Source organism: Phodopus roborovskii, unplaced genomic scaffold (assembly GCF_943737965.1).
Source record: "Phodopus roborovskii unplaced genomic scaffold, PHOROB, whole genome shotgun sequence".
Classification (NCBI taxonomy): domain Eukaryota; kingdom Metazoa; phylum Chordata; class Mammalia; order Rodentia; family Cricetidae; genus Phodopus; species Phodopus roborovskii.
Window position 1 is genome coordinate 6461291 of NW_026126575.1, and position 20208 is coordinate 6481498.

General features: G+C 42.6%; 1 protein-coding gene across 19 annotated transcripts in view; it reads right to left on the minus strand.

Annotated features, from left to right (window-relative positions):
• Magi1 (membrane associated guanylate kinase, WW and PDZ domain containing 1) overlaps positions 1-20208 on the minus strand; it is a 576610-nt gene that overhangs the window by 34850 nt on the left and 521552 nt on the right. For all 19 annotated transcript variants that reach the window (XM_051203415.1, XM_051203414.1, XM_051203411.1 and 16 more), the window contains one exon: positions 6212-6243. In XM_051203415.1, the coding sequence (XP_051059372.1) occupies positions 6212-6243 (32 nt within the window). The remainder of the gene's footprint in view (positions 1-6211; positions 6244-20208) is intronic.

The following is a 20208-nucleotide window of genomic DNA, read 5'->3' on the forward strand; positions in this document are numbered from 1 at the left end:
TGTGGCCCTGTAATCCACAATCTTTCTGGATCTTCAACTTGCTAAGATATTGCCCTGTTCTTTATTCATTTTTTAAAACTGACCACCTCTCCCCAATTTAAAGATGCATTCTATAATGAGAATTTTAGGGTTTTTGGAGTTGTGCTCTATGTGTATTTGTGCAAACATTTAAAAATATGTTTTTCATTTCTGTGATATCCTTTATTAGAGCCCCAAATGGTCAGGGAATAGCAGCATTTACAGAGCTCTCATTTGGGGCGTGCGTGTGTGTGGACATGTGATCAGGTATATGTACTGTTCTGCACACATACAGGTACACATGCATGTATGTGGAAGCCAGAGGGTAGTCTTGGGTGTTGTCCCTTAGGTGCCATGCACTTCAGTCTTTTGAGACAGGGTTTTTCTTTAATCTGGATGTCCCTGATTAGGCTAGGCTGGCTGACCATTAAACACATTTGCCCATCTGTACCTCCACAGTACTGGGATTAAATGCATGAACCACTATACACTTTTTATTTTAATGTAGATGCTAGAGAAGGAACTTGAGTTCCTTTATGCTTGTGTTGCATTTTTACCAGCTGTCTTTCTGGCCCTTCAGAGTCAGTCAGTATGACTTTTCTTGACTATCTACCAGAAGCCTTTGTACATGAAAGAAAATTCACCTTTCAACCAAGACAGCACAGAATTAGATCTGCATTGAATATGAATGACATTCATCTATTTTTCTTTATAGTTTTGTTCACTTGTTGTGCGTTAACAAAGTTTTACTATGTAGCCCAGGCAACTCAAACTCTTGATTCTCCTGCCCCTGCCTCTGGAGTGCTAGGGTTATAGGTGTGTGCTACTTTGAACTCATTTTCCTAAGTGAGACAGTAGCTCAAAGAGAAGCAGCTATAAGGCTGCACCTTTAACCCTGTTAAGTGAAGCCTGTATGTGCAGCATATGTATGGTGAGAAATATCCACTGCATTAACAATAGGATACCAGACAGGGGCAGCCTAACTGCAACCATTTGCAACATATATATTCAGGTTGATCAACAAATACAAATGGATAATTTATACTGTGCCAGACACTATGACACTCAACAGATAAAAATTTATACCCAAGTATGAATGTATTAGTGTGGGTGGATATTAAATGAATTCAGAATATATTTAAAACTATGTCCTTTGGGATAGCTCGCTTAAAGATGGGCGTGAAGAAGAGTACTGTGGCAATGGACTCCAGCATGTGCTAAATACTAAAATAAAATGGAGCATGGGAAGTTTGCAGTTTGGATTGAATTTCTAGGGTGACCTTGTGGGGGGACCATGTGTGTGGACATGAACTTGGAAGCCAGATCATGCGAGTGACAGTGAGGACAGGCTTCGTTCTCAGTTCTGGAGGAAGAATCTTATGCACTTAAAGTGGAAATGAACCAGGAGCTAATAATGTACTTCCAGGAAGTTTGGTTGGGCTTCTGGCTAGGGGACAGATGTAGATAAATGACTGGAAACAGAGAGGTCAGTTTGAGGTTCATTGTTGCTGTGCACCTGAGGCAGCTCCCACTGGGGCAGAGATGTGATGAGGGAGAGGCACTGCTGAATGATCCAGTGGGAGACAGGAGGAAGAATAAGATACCTAAGAAACAAAGGACTCACACCCCACCACCACCTTAGAAACAACACATTCACCCCAACAACAGTCCAGCTTGCATTAACACTTGGGAAGGATATCACATACCCAGACACAAATCACCAATCCTAACTATTGTCACTAGGCTGATATTTTTGAACTAAGAATTTAATTTTCTTATTCTCAGATCTCTGCCAACTTGAAGGAAGAAATGGGCTTAATTTTAAAATCTCCTTAAGAGTCCTTGGCCATGAACTTGTTTCACAAAACCTTTTAGAATGAAATTGTACCTATCTCTCTAAAATGAATGATTCTCATCCTACTTACTGTCAGGTCAGGAAAACTGGGAAGGCACAATGGTTTTTATACATGGAAATGTGGAAAAATTTCTCTCATCAGTGTTTCACAGAATGATTTAGAAATGGGGGCTCTGATAAAGTGAACTGAAAATATTTGCTCAGAAGAGCAAATGAATACAGACAGCACTTAGGAGCTTAGATGATAAAAAGAATTCATGTGGCTTAAAAATGACAAATTGATCCATTTTAAAGCCAAATTATTTACAGTTGATGTATCTGCCAAGACCCAAGGCCACTGCAGCAATTTGCATGGACAATAGGAGCAAATCCAAGTGCTGCTGAGGTATGAGACCAAGGTCATTAGAAGTGTGAAAATCAGACATCAGGTCCAGGAAAAAAGCATAGGCTGCTTTTTACTTTCGCCTCTTTCCTATATCTCTTATCGGCTTCCAAGTCAAATTTCTTCTCAAAGACAGGTCAAGGGAATTAATGGAGAAGAATAGGAGAATACTGGTTATATGTAAAAAATGAAATTTGAGTTAGATAAAATGTAAGAAATTTAGCAAAGTGGAAAGTCTACACTTCTAGAGGCTACAATGGACTGCTCACTGAGTTGGGACAATTTGATAGTTTGAAATCAATCTATTCCTTTCCTCATGTACCATCCTCACTGCTGTTCCTTGTGGTTTGAAGAAGCTTTGATGAAATCTATATGGTTGCTTTGGAACTGTGGCAATTAGGAGTGCAGTGTGAGAGGCAGTGGCCATCATAGAGGGTGACTCAGTCAGGAGTCACTCAATGCATACATCATCTAAGAGGTCTTGTGTCTCCCCAGTGCATGCTTGTCCTAAGAGGTCTTATATCTCCTCAAAGCATTTATCACATAAGAGATCCTGTGTGCCCCTCACATGTTTTAATGTCTATTTCCAGAAATTCCCTTCAGTATCTCTTGCAGGTAAAAGGATGGTCACTGTCTTGAAGATACCCCCTTGTCAATGTTCTTAAAACTTAGGGTGTCCCCAGCCTGCCAGAGAATACCAAGTGGTCTCACAGTTCACCTACAGTTCTTTATCTACCTTGGGTCTTAGCTTTGGAAACTATTTTACTTCGGTCATTGGGACTGACAGCTGGATGGCAGCATAATGTGACTCCTTCTTCATCAACTTTCAATGTATAAACTCACCAGACTCTAATCACCAGAGGGAGAGGGTCTAGACAGGTCTGTCTGTTGATATGGCATCCATTTCTCTCCCCAGTTGCTGGGAGTCAGGGATATTTTCTCTCTTAGTTTCTGGAAATCTGCACTATTTTATCATCTAGACGACATCCGTAAACACTGGTGCTTCCAACACCTCATTTCAAGTTCTACACTTAGTAGTCCTCACTACTAATTTGCTGAATGAAAAGATGGATAAATGGTTGAGTAAGTGGGGGATAAATGTATGGATGGACAAATGGACAGAAGAGCGGTGAACAGGTAAAGAAATGGACAGATTAACAAAGGGAGGATGGAGAAGGTGGGATATGACTCAGCAGGAACAGAGTGAATCTGATTCACAATTTATTTGGGTGTGCAATTTAGAGTTTAAAGCCCGCACACAAGATTTCTGTGTTCGATTTAAACTAACAGTTAAAATTAATTTTCCAGTCAGTATGATTAAGTTGGGGCACAACTTAAGTTTTTCAGAGACATCTAAAATCCCACTGCAAATGTGTCTTATCTTTTATTGCCATGTGGTAGAAAATCTGTGGCCAGGTATTAATCAGACATTAAGATACATACCACCATTATCCCTCAAGTGTACACAAAACCCACAAACTTAGCATTTAAACTAAATCTAGTAAGTTAAATTCTTATTAAGAGTAAGCTATAGGGACAAGCCAGGAGGTGGAACAACATTAAAATGCTAAACCCTTCTGCTCTAATAAAATCTCAACTGCCTAATTATTGAAAACATTAAAAAAGAAAGAAAAAGTATGGCAATACAGGGACCCTGTCCATCATTTGAGGAAGCCAAGCGTGTCAGAACCTCAGGGTTATAGCAGGGAGAAGAAGCAACCAATAGCGTGGACCTGGTTTAGACACTATTCACAGAGCTGGGGTGGGATCTACATGGATCACGACCCAGGTACAATTGCCGCACTGTTAATTATGCAGCCTGCAGAACTGACACTATCTGTCACCACCTGAGCGGCTCAATCAGCACCTGGACATCCAGAGTCCCTATGGATTCCCTCCAATCCCACTGAAAACATCCCATAATCATCTGTCCCATTGGCAGGGCATCACCCAGATTCAAACTGGGGAAAGGGAAACAGCTTTTCATCCACCTGTACAAGCCCCCACTGATCACAGATGTTTGTAATGCTCTTGCCAACAGCAGCCCTTGGCTGATAGTCTCCTAATCATGTGCAGTAGCTGCCAGTGTGTCAGCATGTCATGCAAGCTGACATCCCTTTCCTGGAGCAGGACCCATGTGAGGACAAGCCCCAAGCTGGGAGCCTGCTCTTGAGTCCAACATTACCCACCCTCTTAGCTTGTGGTAATTGGAAGCCAGCAGACTGTGGGCAGAGCAGTTTAAGAGAGCTTTTTTCCTAGGAATGCAACCCAAGTAATTGGCTTGTTCCTCACTAATGACATGGCAACTACAAAAATCATCTGTCAGAGAATTCTCTTAACTGATTTCATGACTGTGGGTTCTGTACATGCTTGATACTAGGTGTCAGCCAGGTAATTCTGAAGTACTTAGGGGACTGATACACAAACGTTACAAAACCTCTCTTGCACAGGTGCAGACAGCAGAGGACACCCCACTACCTGAAATCATGTTGTTAGTGCAAAGAGGTAGCTTCCTGTCAAAATTCCACAGCATGTGGGGTGTGTAGAACAGGTCCCTGCATCAGCACAGCATGGCCATGGAAGACCCACACTAACTCAAGCTCAGAGACACATCTTCCAGCTGCATTCGATTTTGTCTGAAGGCTCAATGGGTTTCTGACGACGACCCAGGGATGGTGATAAACACATGCACACACGCACACAGTTTGGCAGCTCTGTGGTTTCAATGTGGGCACCAACCAGCACTTTCCTGTCTGGACATTAACACAAACTGACACAGGAAACAGCCCTGGAGTCAATGTTCCAATCGCCACGGCTCTGTGCCATCAGAGTCACATCAATTACTGCAGGTTTTTCTCTTTGTAGAACTAAGCAACTGGGCTTCAGAAGGCATACAGCTCCCCTTGCTCATCTCCTTAATGAACTTCTGCCTGGTGCAGCCATGCTGGGAGACAGGTGGAAAGAATTCCACCGCAGCGCAACGCCTGAAGCTGCAAAGTTTTAAAGGTCCTCCTCTGGATGGCACAAAGCTACAAATTTCCTCGCTCACATATCTTCTAAGTTACAAGGAAGCCCTTTCTTTATCCTAATATTAATGAGTTGGGAAGCCTCTACCACACAGTTCAATTTCACATACATTCAAATCACAGATTTTGAGTTTTTAAGTAGCATCTTAATTTGTTAGTGCCCTGGGAGTAAAAAGCATATACGACCAAACCAAACACTATAGCCTCTAGGCTATTAGCCAGCATGCCAAGTAGGTAATGCATCTTCAGGGAAACCAGATTAGAAAGGACATCAAAACATTGATTTTTTTTTTTTTTAAAGAATCCTATACCTGCAGCATAATGCTGCTAAAGCTAGCAAAACAACAAAGGATATTTTCCCGGTAAGGAAATGTATTATTCTAAGAGCCGGGCAGTGAACACTGTTCCACCTGAGCATGGACATATACAGGCATAGCAATTCTCCTCAAACCCACAGGCATTTGGTTTTGTGAATAATTTACCACTGAGTACCTACAGAAGCTCTGAGAGCTCCGAGAGAGCATAGCCATGTGAAGCGCTGCTAAGAACACCAGTTGAGAAGCCAGGGAGCAGGCAGGTGGAGTCTTTTCTCTCTCTCCCTCCCCCAAAGGAAACAATAGCATTTGTATCAAGTTGAAACAGCTCAGAAACTCGCCCATTCAAAGGAGTTGCGAGCATTTGTGTAGAGAAGCCAAACTGCATTATTTTAATCACCAAAGCCTTTGCACAGTTAAAAGACAAACAGATATACCATCTATATCAAACATATCCCCAGAACTTAATTAAACGAGCCAGGGCTCCTGGCTCCCGTATCCACTCTAAAACATATTTAGTCAGGTTAAGCCAGGCAGCTTCCTTCAGCTGCCCCCCCCCCACTCCCAGCAGCGCCAACCCCCACCCCCAAGCATCAAGTAAATGACAAGTGCTTACCGACTTTGGACTCTTCTTGGGAACTGGTAGCCCTAGGAAAAAAATGCAACAAGGAGAGGGAAGGAGGAGACATCATTAGCATATAAATGTTACCTTTTCTTAAAGAACAATCCCCAGGTGTCTCATGGCCACCTAGTTATCTGCAGAGTTCTGTCATAGTCCTCCCCAGCATCGGAGTTACCAGGCTGTTCATATCGAATCCAAAGCTGAGGGAGGAGGAGAGCGAGAGGCAGGAGATCTATCTGCATTAGCTATGCTGACTTGTACTGCAGCAGCCTGGAGGCTGGGAAAAGAAATTCACAGACCTCAGCGGCCTGGGAAATTGAACACTTGGACAGAATCTCAAATGCTCTTCTGGATTAAGAGAGAGACTTAACTTACAATTAAGTTCAGGATATTCCTTTTTCTTACGAGCCACTTGTCAACGGAAATGGACCAATCAGGACAGAGGGAAGGGTATATATTTAGTTTTAAAGGACAGCATGGTTAAATTTATATCCCCCCCCTCTCCTGCCTTTTTTATTCCCCTATGTATTTCAGGCAAAGAAATGCCTTCTTTAGCTTGGGTGAGCTCAGCCTCAACACAAAGATGAATGTTCTTTCGCCAGCAGAGAAGGATAAAATTGGAGCATAAGTTCAAGTTGGTCTAGGATACCCTCTGGATCATCAGCACACATCTGGATATCTGTCAGTCATCTAAGCAGTCCCCTAACTTGGCTTCTGGAAAACACTGGGGCTTGGACTGGGCTCTAGAGAGGTAAGCATGCCATTTGGAAGGAACAAGGAAAATTTCACAAAGCCGGCAGAGAAAGATAGTAAGCGAGAAAGAAGCGAAACAAAGGTGGTGGCTGAACCTGATGGGCTGTGCTCAGACCCTGTCCTTAGTGGGAGGGCTGGACTGGAAGGAGCCAGTGATCTCATCACTTCTAGGAAAGTGAGCAGCAATCAGAGGCAGGCTTATGGGGACTCTGCACCAGACAAGTGTGGAGAAGGGAGGTGAGAAAGAAAAACAAGCACACGCTGGTGTTTTAAAAGGTATCATCTCCCCAACTGCCCCTCTTTTTCTTTCTTGTTTGGGCATGAGTTAGACCACAAGCTGTAGATCCCATCTGCACCAATGCCAAAGATACATTTGGGACACGATGATTCTGCAGACATTTCAGCTTGGCTCTGAGGAGCGATTCTGAGGTAGTCTGACAAATTTCAAGTCTTTGGGAAGTACCTTGTCAGATCTGAAGCCACACTAAGCCAGCAGAAGTAACAGGAAGCAGTGGAGGTGGGTGGGTGGGGCACTCAGATGAGGGATGCTAATGTTCACACCACCAGTGAGGCCTGCAAGAATCACTGGTCCTCAGAAGTAAAGGGCCACTCCCTGGCAAGGCTCCTCACATTGCAAAAAAAGAAGGTGACCATGATGTGACAGAAAAACTCTCAGATCTCAAAATGTAACACTTACACACACACACACACACACAGAGAGAGAGAGAGACAGAGAGAGAGAGAGAGAGAGAGAGAGAGAGAGAGAGAGAGAGAGAGAGCACAATCCCAGCACCACCCCTTATCCCCGTCAGGGGAGCAGAAACCTGCAGTACTAAGAAAATGTCTCCAGCTTTCTGATGCCAAGGGAAGAGTCACCTCAGGAACATATTTAAAGAAACTGTGACAGAGCAGAAAGTATTACTGTTTCAAGTGAGGCAAAGGCAGGCGGGTCACTTTGGAGTCTTTTGCAACTTAGTTTCTGCACTCATGAATGGGAAGAGCATGGCTCACCTTTTAAGATTGTTAAGGTTAATTAAATAACACAAAATCTTGAGTGCCTCTGTTCTGGTCCTATTCCAACAGCAGGTACTTTTACCTTCCTTGGCTAACTGACATCTTCTACGAAAAAATTATTAGGATTAGCCAACTTCAATCAGGGAAAATTCATTTTGCTGAGTAAACATATAAAAAAAAACATGTAGGGTAGGATTTACTTACAGACTTCAGACTGGGCTGAGCAATTTTTATATGACATGGATTTAAAAGAACTGGGTGCTTTTATTGGTGAATAGGCTGTCCGTAAGAAATCTTTATCAAATGGTATTACTGAGTCACTCCATACACTTTGAAAGTATTACATGGTTATGTTCACATTTTCTCCTAATTCTTACACATTTAATGGAAATAAACCAAGTTTCATTAGTTAGTTTTTATAAAACTTGATTGATCTTTATCCACTGACCCTTCACAAAACTTCATATAGAGTTTCCAACTAGCTCTGTAAGACTCTAGTTTGGGTAGTCACCACCTATCTCTTAAGATTTCCATTCGTAAGGTATGCCACTCTCTGTCAAAGAGGAACAAACACACATTCCCTATGGCGCATCCCACAAAGAGGCTCAGGGCAGCATCCTGATACATGGCAAAACTGAAAGCCACCAGAACTTCTAACAAACCTGTGGGGGTAATCAACCCACAAAGCACTTCATGTGCTTTGAAGGAACGAGCTCTTTCTACATGTAATAATGCAGAGACTGCCTCCAAAACATAACAGAGTGTGAACAGCACGGAGAAAGAGAAGTGTTATGGGAGGCAGTAGACATAGACACATAGTTTTGCCTTCTGTGAATGTCCCCAAACTGATATCTTGGACACCATTCATCATTACTGATCTCACTGAGGTAGTAAGATAGCAATTTTAAAATAAAAATTAATTAATAGCCCTTCTATTAACAATAAAATATCGACCAGCATGAAAGAAATGGGGTAACCCATTAATGTATGTGTATTTCCTCTAGGAAATTGCCCATATGATGTTCCAGAAGGTCCCACCTAACCTGACACATTTTTTGTTTGTTTGTTTTTTTAGTAGTCCTGGCTGTCCTGGAACTTGCTTTGTAGACCAAGCTGGCCTCTAACTCACAGAGATCTGCCTACCTCTACCTCCCTAGTGCTGGGATTAAAGGTACTTGCCACCAGGCCTGGCCCTACAAATTGTATTTTGCAACAAATAACAACAACCTTTTGCAAAAGGCCTTTATTTGTGAGTTGCTGAAACCTTCATTTTAAAAGCCACACTCTTTGACAGAAGCCCAAAGTAGGTTATGGCCACAAATTAATATTTAAATAGTCAAAATCAAGACATTCCACTTGACCGCTTTAAAATGGGGGTTGGGAATCAAAGATTTGTTTTAGGCCATATGGTCATTAAATCTTAAAATCTAATAAATATGAATGCTGGAACAAACTTCCTTATTACAATTTATAATTTATTTTAGCAAAAACTATTCAGAAGGATTGAAAGCAGCTGGGAAAAGCCCTAGAACACAGTCAGAGGGTCACTCCGGGGACACATTCTCTAAGCCTTAGATATGACACAGAGCTCTTAACCAGGAAGAGGAAACTGCAGACCATCCTGTGCTGGGCAGACTCCAGAAGGCAATGTTATTCCTTCTTCATGGCATAGCCCTGGTTTGCTTAGGGAAATTTGTTCTTTGTTCACCCTGTGGCAGCAGGAAGGAGGGTTATGCTCTCTAAACCAAACCACATATTGCTTGTGAGGCATATGGGCACAAGCAGCATCTGTCTTAATGGGCTCATATGGTCCACTCAAGGTAAGAAGGTTTCCTGAAGAGGCAGAAGAAAGCATTTATGGATGGTGCCATCTGCTCTTAGCACCCAAGCAGCAGCAAATGCTACTTCTAAGAGAATCCAGAAAACTTTTACAGGGAGGCATATGCTCAAGGTGTGAGCCTATAAGTGATATATGCAGTGAGAAAAGCCTGGGACCTCGATTTCTAAACTTCCCAGCAGAGAAACCAAAAGGCGGATGATCTGCTAGTGACGGAAACACAACCATTAACACAACTGGGAGTGCTCTCTCCCCCATTAAAAACCAAAGCCATAAACTTTGTTCCCAGACTCCTCTTACATTACTAAATAGAAGGATGATATTCTTGAAGAAATTTTATAATGGCCGGGCACGAATAACTTACAGGAAACAGTAATACTACACAAGCATTGGGAGGCAAGTAAGTCATACATAGAAACATCATTTTCTTTGGCTCATGGGATTCCAAGTGCCTTTACTACCTGTGTTATTATCTCCTGCAACAAGGAAAGCTTTATTTATGAACATACACATGGATACCACAATAAACAAAAATCTACATTGCCTTTAAAGTAAGGCAAACACAGCACACTGGAGAACAACTGCCAGGGTTATTATTGACTTCTGCAACGTGCAAGAGTCATTTCTTTCCCTTCAAATGAACACAAATACATCACTCTCCTCTCCTTGTTCTAAGAGTTAAACCCAGGGTCCACGTATGCTACATCGTTACATCATTAGTCCTTGCTTTTCTTCTGTTTTGAGACAAGGTCTTAGTATGTATCTCAGGCTGGCTTTGAACTCATGACCCTCCTGTTTCCACTTTTGAACACTAGAAATATATGGTATGCTACCATGTCAGGCTGAGGCATAGTGTTGTCTAGACAATGACTGAATGAAATGGTTGGGAAAAAGCAGTGCTCAGCTGAGCTAACTGGGAAGCTAAACACAAACTTTTAGCCCAGTGAAGAGCAAACCTGGAGTTGCCTGGACACAGGGCTTCTATGGCCCCAGTGCTCCAGGATTAAAGGAAATGAGTTGTCAGGCTACCCTCCCTGATTGATGGAAAGAAGAAAAAAATTAGGCAAAGGGTGTTGAGAGGGTGAATTTTGAAGTCACTGTGACATACAAAGAGGATCTAACAAATAATAAAAATGCACAATGTCGCTGGCTAGCACTTCCTTCGTTATGGCTTCCACTCCCCTTTCACTGGGTCTCTAGACATTGCCATCCTACTACAAACACTTTGGCTTTCTTTAAGCATTCTATCTCCTTTTTCTTGGAACTGTCTAAAAGGAAGTATCAACGATTATGAGCAGAGGAATGCATTGAAGGACACACCACAACACTAATACTTAGAAGCAAGATGCTGCTCTGTGAAGTCTGTTTATGGTGATTAGCTGAGAGAGGGACCAATGACTTGTAGATGTTCAATGGGAAGGACAGACAACTGAGAACAAGGCTCCTCCATCCAAGCAGAAATTATCAGTAGGAAAAACTAGTGCTTTTTAAACAAGCCATGAACACCATTCCTTACCAGCTAGCTTTTTGTTTTGTTTGTTAGAGACCATGTAAAGGGGGACATAATACATAGATGTACATGAGAATGTTACTTTCCATTGACCTCAGTGTAGATAAAATTTAGATGCTAGGGAGAGTGCACGCTGGAAGAATACAGGACAGATTCACTCACAGGTCTAAGCACAGTGCATGGAAAGCCCTACTATGAGCCATGAATTGAAATGATTTAGAGCAGTGAGCAAGGCTGAAGAGGCTGAAGTCCTGATTTTGCAGTCCTCACTCTGTGGAGAATCAACAACCCAGTAGATCACTCCCATGGGAAGTTTCTTCTTTGATGACAATGACAAAGAGGCTGGGCCTGGGAACAGCTATGTTAAAACAATATTTTACCTGAATCATAAGAATGAACTTGGCATGAGGTTATTATCCATGCAAGATCGAATGAACTCTGCCATATGCCTAGCAAAGCATGGCTGGGGAGACCCAGGAACTTGGGGTATGCCCTGGAGAGGTTCCAAGTCTGTTCACAAACCCAAAATAACAGCAATGAGCGTCAACCGCCATAATAGAAGGCAACCCTACGACATATAGAACAGAGACAAATAAGCCACCAAGATAGAAGGTAACCTTATGACATATAGAACAGAGACAAGAGACTGATGCCATCAGCAAGAAAGGAGTGAAATGGGTGGCCTGGAAATGAGGGACAGTCAGAGTTTGCCCTGTGGAGAAGCTGGCAGCAACATGCTGATGATTGACTGAATAAGGATCATGACTTTTACAGTTGTTTCAGGCTAAATAAGTATGTCAACATAGACTCAAAGCAAAGCTTGAGCCAGGGTACATTTCTACTGATGCATGTAACAAAAAACACACTATATCACAAAATTAAATCCATAAAACAAAATGAGAAATTATTCTAGTTTGGACAGTTTGATTTTTTCCCCCCTCTTTCCTCTAGCCAAAACCCATCATCAACTCTGCAGAGTAATTTTTCAATGCAAACAGTGTCAGCTGCCAAGAATACACGATCAGACCCACTGGCCTCAGAAAGATGAAGACACTCTTCCTTGGGAAGTCAACTAATGGTTACTATGAAATAGCATCACCCTAATAATGAAGAGGGCTGGTTTGACTTCAGGGTCTAGGGGAAGGAGTTCCATACTGTGTCACCTGGCATCTTACAAAGAAGATTAAGAATATAGTTATACAGGTTTTATAGCTATAGAGAAGTTGGCTTCAATTACACAGTACATATAGCCTAATAAATATGTCTCTAGGAGAAATAAATGGCTTGTGAGGCTGGTGATTGCTAATGGTTAGAGCGCCTTTCACCTCTAAGTCAGAAGCCTTGAACTGACAGATGCGGAGAGACTTGAAGCATTAACACTATGGGCTGCTGAAAGACTAAGCAATTCTTCATAAATAAATGGTCACTTGAGAAAAAAAAAATATCATTGAAATGGGAGGATGTTCCTACAGTTCATTCAAAAGCATATGAAGTATGGACTGGGGTTGTAGCTTAACAGTAGAGGGTTTGCATACCATGCAAGAGAGTTAAAATAACAAACAACAACAACAAAAACAAAACAAAAAAGCAAAAACCCAAACGTGTACCTATAACTCGAAGGGTAGAAATTCTTCCTTTTCTTCTTATTTCATATATATATATATATATATATATATATATATATATATATATATATATATATATTTATTCTTTAAAATTGAGACCTGTGTGTTAAACATCTGGAGAGCATAGATGTGCACTGCTCTTTACAACAGTTCTCTGAGAAAATCCTAATACCCTCTTTACAGATGAGGAAACAGTTACACTAAGTGTTACACAATGTAGCCAAGGGCACACTAGCAAGTAAGCAGTGGAGGAGACTATACAACATGCTATTCTGGGCAAAAGACCACAACAAAGGGATGAAAACTATAGTTGTCCAAGCAGTATAAAATGAATTTACAGAAAAATTTTCATGTAGCCTCACGGAGAATCTAGCCTTACCATCTGCAAGCAACAGGTCAGTTTGCCACGCTATCTCAAACCCACATTCCTGATTTAAATTTAGGCAGATGGTTCTCTTCTTCAGTTGGAGTCTCTGTGTAGCACATTTCTTAATCCTCTGAGTTATTACTCTAAGTCACAGTACCTAAATCACTGCCCACTGCAGTTATGACTCTCCTTGATTGGGGGCAAAGAAGCAAACTTAAAGCTATACAGCTGACCGCTAAGAGCTGGAACCACAGTAGTAGTAATAATTTATCTGGTTTGCAACTTTTTCCTCATAGTGCACAATAAAAGGATTTTTTTTTAATGGGGTGTAGGGAAAAGAAGTAATGAGTCAGAAGCAGGGGGAGCTGGGACACCTTGTCTTCATAAAGGGAAAGAAGAACTGTCACTTTAAAAGTCTATTCTGTCATGATGCAGCACAGGGACAATCCTTCTCCAGGGAATAGCCTAGCAAGATGTGCTCTTTCAAAGCACAATCAAGGCAATTCCTATAGTTCTCTACATCGTGCAGGTTGTGAATTTAGGGGTCTTACCTCACTCTAATAATATTTCCACCTCTGGGGAACACTCCTGGGATGACAGACCGCCAGCTGCAAAGTACTGATTGCTGCTTATATGGATGTTTTACTACTGGCCTTGCTGATTCTCCCTTTTAGCAACAGCTTCTTCACAGAGAAGCTGTTGGGCTATGGCAACTGGGGTGGCCTAAAACTCTACACAAGTCCCTTCACATTTCAAAGGTTGAATTTCAATAGTATTAGGAAGTAGGGAGGGGATTATGAAACAATAGCTCAGAATAGTGCACTGAGAGAAAAACTCAGTTAAGAATTCCTCTTCCAAAAACAGGATGCTGCATGTGTCCCTTCCCCCAAGGGGAAGTTATCACTGTAATTGGTACTGAGGCACTTCTGGGTTGTAAAATCCACACCAGGACTCTTTCCTGCAGCACTGCTGACTCTCGGTCAATTCCTATCCCAACTGCTTATTTTTAGTAGTGTAAGTACTGCATGGGATGGAGAAAGCTATCTAGTAGAATAATCTGAATTTTATCTTTTCAAGACACCCAAACCTGGAAGAGGAGTGGCTTCTGGGACATTCTTTATCCCTTCCACCATGTATCCTTCTATCTAAGCATCCCTATTTCCACTACCATTGCTTTGTCTTCCCTAAATGATTGCAAAGGCCTCATCGCTGGACCTTTAGCCTTTCTGTGCATGCCCTTTGATTTATTATACACAGGGAGACCACAGATGGCATTGTGTAGCACAGATCCAATGACAGGGTCCCTTGGATATATGCCTCCTTGCTTCCCAGCATCCGTTTAATGACTCTCACTCTCTTCTGTGCATCTCACTGAGCCCTCCTTTTCCTGAGCAGCTTTTGATCCGTTTCAGTTCTACTTGAGTCACCTTGTCCATATGTTCTAGTTCTGCTGCCATTCACTTCTGAACTCTGGACATTTTCACCGGAACCTCCCCCATCTTGGAACACTAAGCCTGAAACTCTATGCATGGGCAGCATCTCATCTTGTCAACATTAAGACCTCAGAATTGATCCAGGCCCCCAGCCAATAGGAAGTGACTCCTTTTTTACCATAATTGATTTACAAAGCCCGGCTTGTTCCCAGATACCATGACACTCCCAAAAATAACTTGCCCACATCTTTATTTGTTGTCCTTGTTTACTTGTCTTTTGTCCACCTTATCTGCCTATGCCGAGCTTCAGAAGCACAGCTGGACCTCGGGTCAGTAAATATCTTTCCAACAAATACATGAATGTGCAGAACTTATGAAGTGAGCCCATATTTCAGTGGCTGCAGGAAAAGCTGATGAGGCAACTGGGAGGGGCAACCTGGCCTTTCATTTTATCACCACATCATTGCCGCGGTGCCTATTTAACAACTCTTGATCCTTGCTGTTTCTTGATTTATTGGTGAGCCGCCAGGCTCAGCCAAACTTGGAGCTGCCTCACTCCGCACACAACAAGGTTCCACTGTGCCACCTTGTGTCCTGACTTCCCATGACAACAAGCTTGCTTCTCAGAGCTCAAACCCAGCCCCAGGAAATGCATATGTTCTCAAGGACTGTTTCCAGCCTGAGATAAGAGCTGTTCCATCTTTGCTTATGAAACACACGAAACAAACTTTCATTACGACAGGAGTTACAAGGCTCCAAATAGCTCCTTTTCACTCTCACACAAGTGCTAATGGGAAGAGGGGCAGCTGCTTTCTGCAGGCAAAGTCATGCATCTCTGGAGCATTCCTAACAGCCTCATGTTAGGAATTTCTCTTTTGTTACAATGGGTTTTTTTTTTTTTTTTTTTTTTTTTTGTTTTTTCTTTAATTTCACAGGGAGGCAAATTCTCAATGCCTTCTGTAAGGATGTGACCATTTCATATGCCTTTATTACAGGACTGCTTAACCACAACTGAGGACAATCCCCCCTCTCGCACCAAATCCAACTTTAAGAAGTCTCATATAGTTCAGATAGCACAGGTTGTGGTTAATAACAGCAAGATGATCCCCAACTGGAGGCCAGGGCACTGCATTATTAAAAGAGTCTGAGAATCAGGCCAAAGAAGCCACTTATACAGGGGTCAGGCTTTCCAGAGAACAAAGGACATATCAAGTGAAGCCCCATTTGTGTCCCGTGGAGATATTAAATGTCTTCAAAATCCTCTTGATGAAACAGTATCTGAAATGGTCTAAGTGACTGTGTGAATTACTGAGGTGGGGGAGAAAGAAGGTGTTTCCTTGGCTCTGTCAATTTCTAATGAATAGAAACGAATCTTTTACTTCGGGAGAGGGGCTTATACCGTTCAGGTTTCAACCAGTCCAATCTCATTGTGCCAACTGTATTTACTTACAGATGAAATATAGAAGTTGGCATGAGTTCACACACTCTAACACACACACACACACACACACACACACACACACACACACACTGGATTTACTTATAGGAGAAATAAAGGAGTAGGCATCAGTTCACACACAAACACATGTGGACACACACATACAGTCCCATCCACCCTGAGTGAGCCTCGTTACAAATAACTTTTATAGGTCAATTGTATTTAAGATGCAGGAGAGATCTGAGAACTTTGATGTCACTGCATGGAGTGTTTCAGCCCGGAACAAGATAGAGACTGGAGCACCATGTTTATGGCAAGGGAGAGGAAATCTGTGCTGACCCAGGAAGCATTCAAGTCCCTGCTCGTTGTGCAGGGCAGTCACCGAGGCCCCCTTGCTCCTTCTCCTGTCTGAAGCTAGCTGTTCCTGTTGTTTTTCTTGGCAAATCAGGCTAAAAGTTAATGAAGATGGGCGATCTTAATGCTAGCAAACACTCAGAAAGGACTTTTAAAGGCTGTTATAAAGTTTCTGAGACTGCTTTTTTTCTTTTTAAAGATAAAACAAAGACAAAAAAAAAAAAAAAAAAAAAAAAAAAAAAAAAAAACCAGCCATGGGTATTTTGGAAATCCTCAAGCACACTGCATGTGCCCAGCTCATTCTGTGTTTTTCCTTCTGCTTTTGGATTTCACAAATCCTGGGTTACCCTACTAACTTTAAGCAGACTACATGAAAGGCTGTTAATAACAATTGTCATGATAAGTAAGGGTGGCGGACAACAAATGGAACCGTGCCTCGGGACTCTGGCTCTCCTTAAATTAAGAGTCCCTGGAAACAGTGGTCAGAAAAGGAAGAGTTCCTTGGACATTCCCACAAGCTCTCCTGTCCTTACTGCATCTTCTTGGGGGCCTCTTCCAAACAGCAATGCTCTTTGGATTGTAGATTTCACAAAACAGCGCATTTTTGTAAACCGTAATTGAGCAACTGAACATAAGCTGCCAATTCCTTACTCTGCAAACTGAGAACATCTTCAGAACGATTTAAAAAGGAGGCCAAAGGCACTCAGCAATCTAACTGGAGACTTCACTGGGAAAACTTCCCTGCTCACTGCTGATTCCCCTCCTTTCGCTGCTGCAGGAATAACACACCAGTCACTTCACCCCAGCAAAAGTACAAATGGCAGCACATGTTCACATTATCTTTCTTCCTCTGCCCCAAGCACCATCCACCAAGACAAAGCAAGCGCTAAATTAACCACCCTCCACCTCCACTGGTGGGCTGAGAGTGTGACAGGCCTGTATCAGTCCATCTTAGTTACCACACAGGAGGGTGCCCTTCTACCCATATTTCAGAAAACAACTAGGAAGTTCAAAAACACTGCCTAAGACTGGCCCAGGCTGAGCCTCAGTTAGTGTAGATGTCACAGGGAGCTGTCACAACTGGGCAAGGCTTTACTTCCATTATTGAGGAGTTATAAGAGACAAATAAGAAATAAGAGACTGAGAAATTAAGTATCTTATGCCCAAGTTCAACAACAACAAAAGATAATAGAGAAACTGATGTCATTTGCATTTTAAAGAGTAGAACACAGAAACTGCAATAAGCAAACACAAATGGTTATCAAAGGGATTCTAAACATGGCTCTCAGAATTGACATGGTCCTGTAGACAGGCAGCCCACATATCTGCAGACATCGATTGTTACATCTGGGGAATGGGAGCTGTTACCGGCATCAAAGCCTCACTTGAAAACCAGCCTTTCCCCTCCTTCAGCTTGCCAGGGTGTTAAGTAAAACTTGCTTTACCAAAGCAAACTAATTCCACAAACACACAATTCTATTAATTCATGGGCAGTGTTGTTATTTTTAATGCAATCATCTGTCACTTTGGTAGGTGGTATGTATCTACTGCAAAAGTCACCAGAGAACATAATCCATTTTTAAATTTAGAAACAACAACAAAGTCTAAAAGAGGACAAGACAGTTCTATCTCCAAATTATTTTTATAAAACTGATGCTCATGTCAACCATAGGAAAGTCTTTTTTTCTCTCTCTCTCCAAATACAGATTTTACAGGGTTAATCATGCCAGGATCAATGACCAGACCAACAGACAAAGTAGACAGGCTTCCTCTGTGTAGCAATAGCCGTCTGTCCTGGAACTCACTCTGTAGACCAGGTTGGCCTTGAACTCACAGAGATCCGCCTGCCTCTGTCCAAGTGCTGGGATCAAAGGGGTGCGCCTCACTGCCTCTTTTCCCTTTTTTAACTGGGCACAGTGAAACGGGAGTCTCAATTGAGGAGACACTCAGATCAGACTGACCTGTGGATATACCTATGGGTGACTGTTTTGATTGCTGACTGATGGAGGAGGGCCATACCAATGCTGGCAGCCCCATTCCCCGAGTGAGGCAGTCCTTGGTAAACAAGGGTTTGCTGGCAAGCAGCATTCTGTCATGGTTTCTGTAGAACCTCCTTGCCTGTAAATGAGTTCCCTGGTTGTGAGTGGTACATGTGTAGAACACAAGGCAGGCCTGCCTTCAAGTTCCCACTTGAGTTCCTGTTCTGGCTCCCCTCAGTGATGGGACTGTGACCTGAAAGGCCGAACAAATACTTTTCTCCCCTAAGTTGCTTTTGGTCATGGTATCTGTCACAACAGATGGAAACTAGAACAGTAGGGCACATCATGTGTTTTTAGAACATAAACGAGCCACACTTTTGCATGCTACCTGGTGCAAGGCAGATGAGTGGTGAAAACACAGAGGCCGTAAGGCCCACAAAGCCTAAAACAGTTGCTAGCTTGCCTTTTCCACAAATTTGTCAATCTCAACCTACAGCTCACCTACTGCATGCCACTCTCCCTAACAGCCCACGACTCACCTCCCTTGGTGTTAACTGTTGTCACTCTGAGCTGCCAACCCTTGCTCAACCTCAGCAATAGCTCCTGTCGATCTGCTCCAATCTCACCTTCTCCTCTAATGCACTCTTTCACACACACCACTGGGCAAAAATGGACATGACATTCCAAGTCCTGGACCTGATCCCCAGTTCCTGACCTCGGTTATGACTCTTAGTGCGTGTTGTCTCCAGTCACGCTGCCCTCCTTTACTTCCTTCCTGTGGTTGCTTGTGTTTGGCCAGCTAACACAGAGGAGTCATCCTTCCCAATCCCCCATACTGTCCAGCCCATGCTTTGACCTCTTCCCAGGGCTCTCCTCTGCCTGACACCTCCTGTTCACCTGCAGGCTTTTGCCCCTTTGCACCTTTCCTAGAACAACAACTTCACAAAATTAAGTCTTTTTCTGTTTTCTTTGCAAACGATTCTGTTCTGCTCCCTGTGTCTAGGCAATGCTGGGCACATAATGTGAATAAATTTATTCCCTCCCCAAAGAGACAACAAATCATTGTCTTCACCATTCACAGGCAGTTTTGTGAGTAGCAGCACAGAATAGTAATTTTACTGCTGTCAGCCTAGCCAATGAAATGCTACTGCTCTTCCAGAAAGGCCAGGGGATGCCACTACTTTTCAATGAGAAAGATAAATCTCATATACATTTATAATAAATAATGTGCATACGTTTGGGATATTATATTTACCTTCAAGGGTTATGGGGTACTTGCTTATAGGAAAAAATGATTTGTTTGAGGCATGTCAACCACTCAGCGTTATGAATATAAAGGAATGGGGCTAAGGAGATGGCTCAGTTGAAAGGCCAAGCATGAGACCTGGGTTCAATTCCCACAAGTCATGTGAAAAAGCCAGCCACGGTAACACACACTGATAATCCCAGTTCTGGGTAGACGGAGACAGAAGATCCCCATGGCTCACTGACCAGCTGGCCAAACCTACTCATATGAACTCTAGGACCACAGGAGACCAAACAGCAAGCTGAACAGTTCCCGGGGAATAACACTCAAGGTTGACCTTGGGCCTGGACTGCACATGTGCACAGGCACATATACTCACACACAAATAGCCAGATATATAATTCAAAATAGTAAATATTAAAAAAGAATATAAAG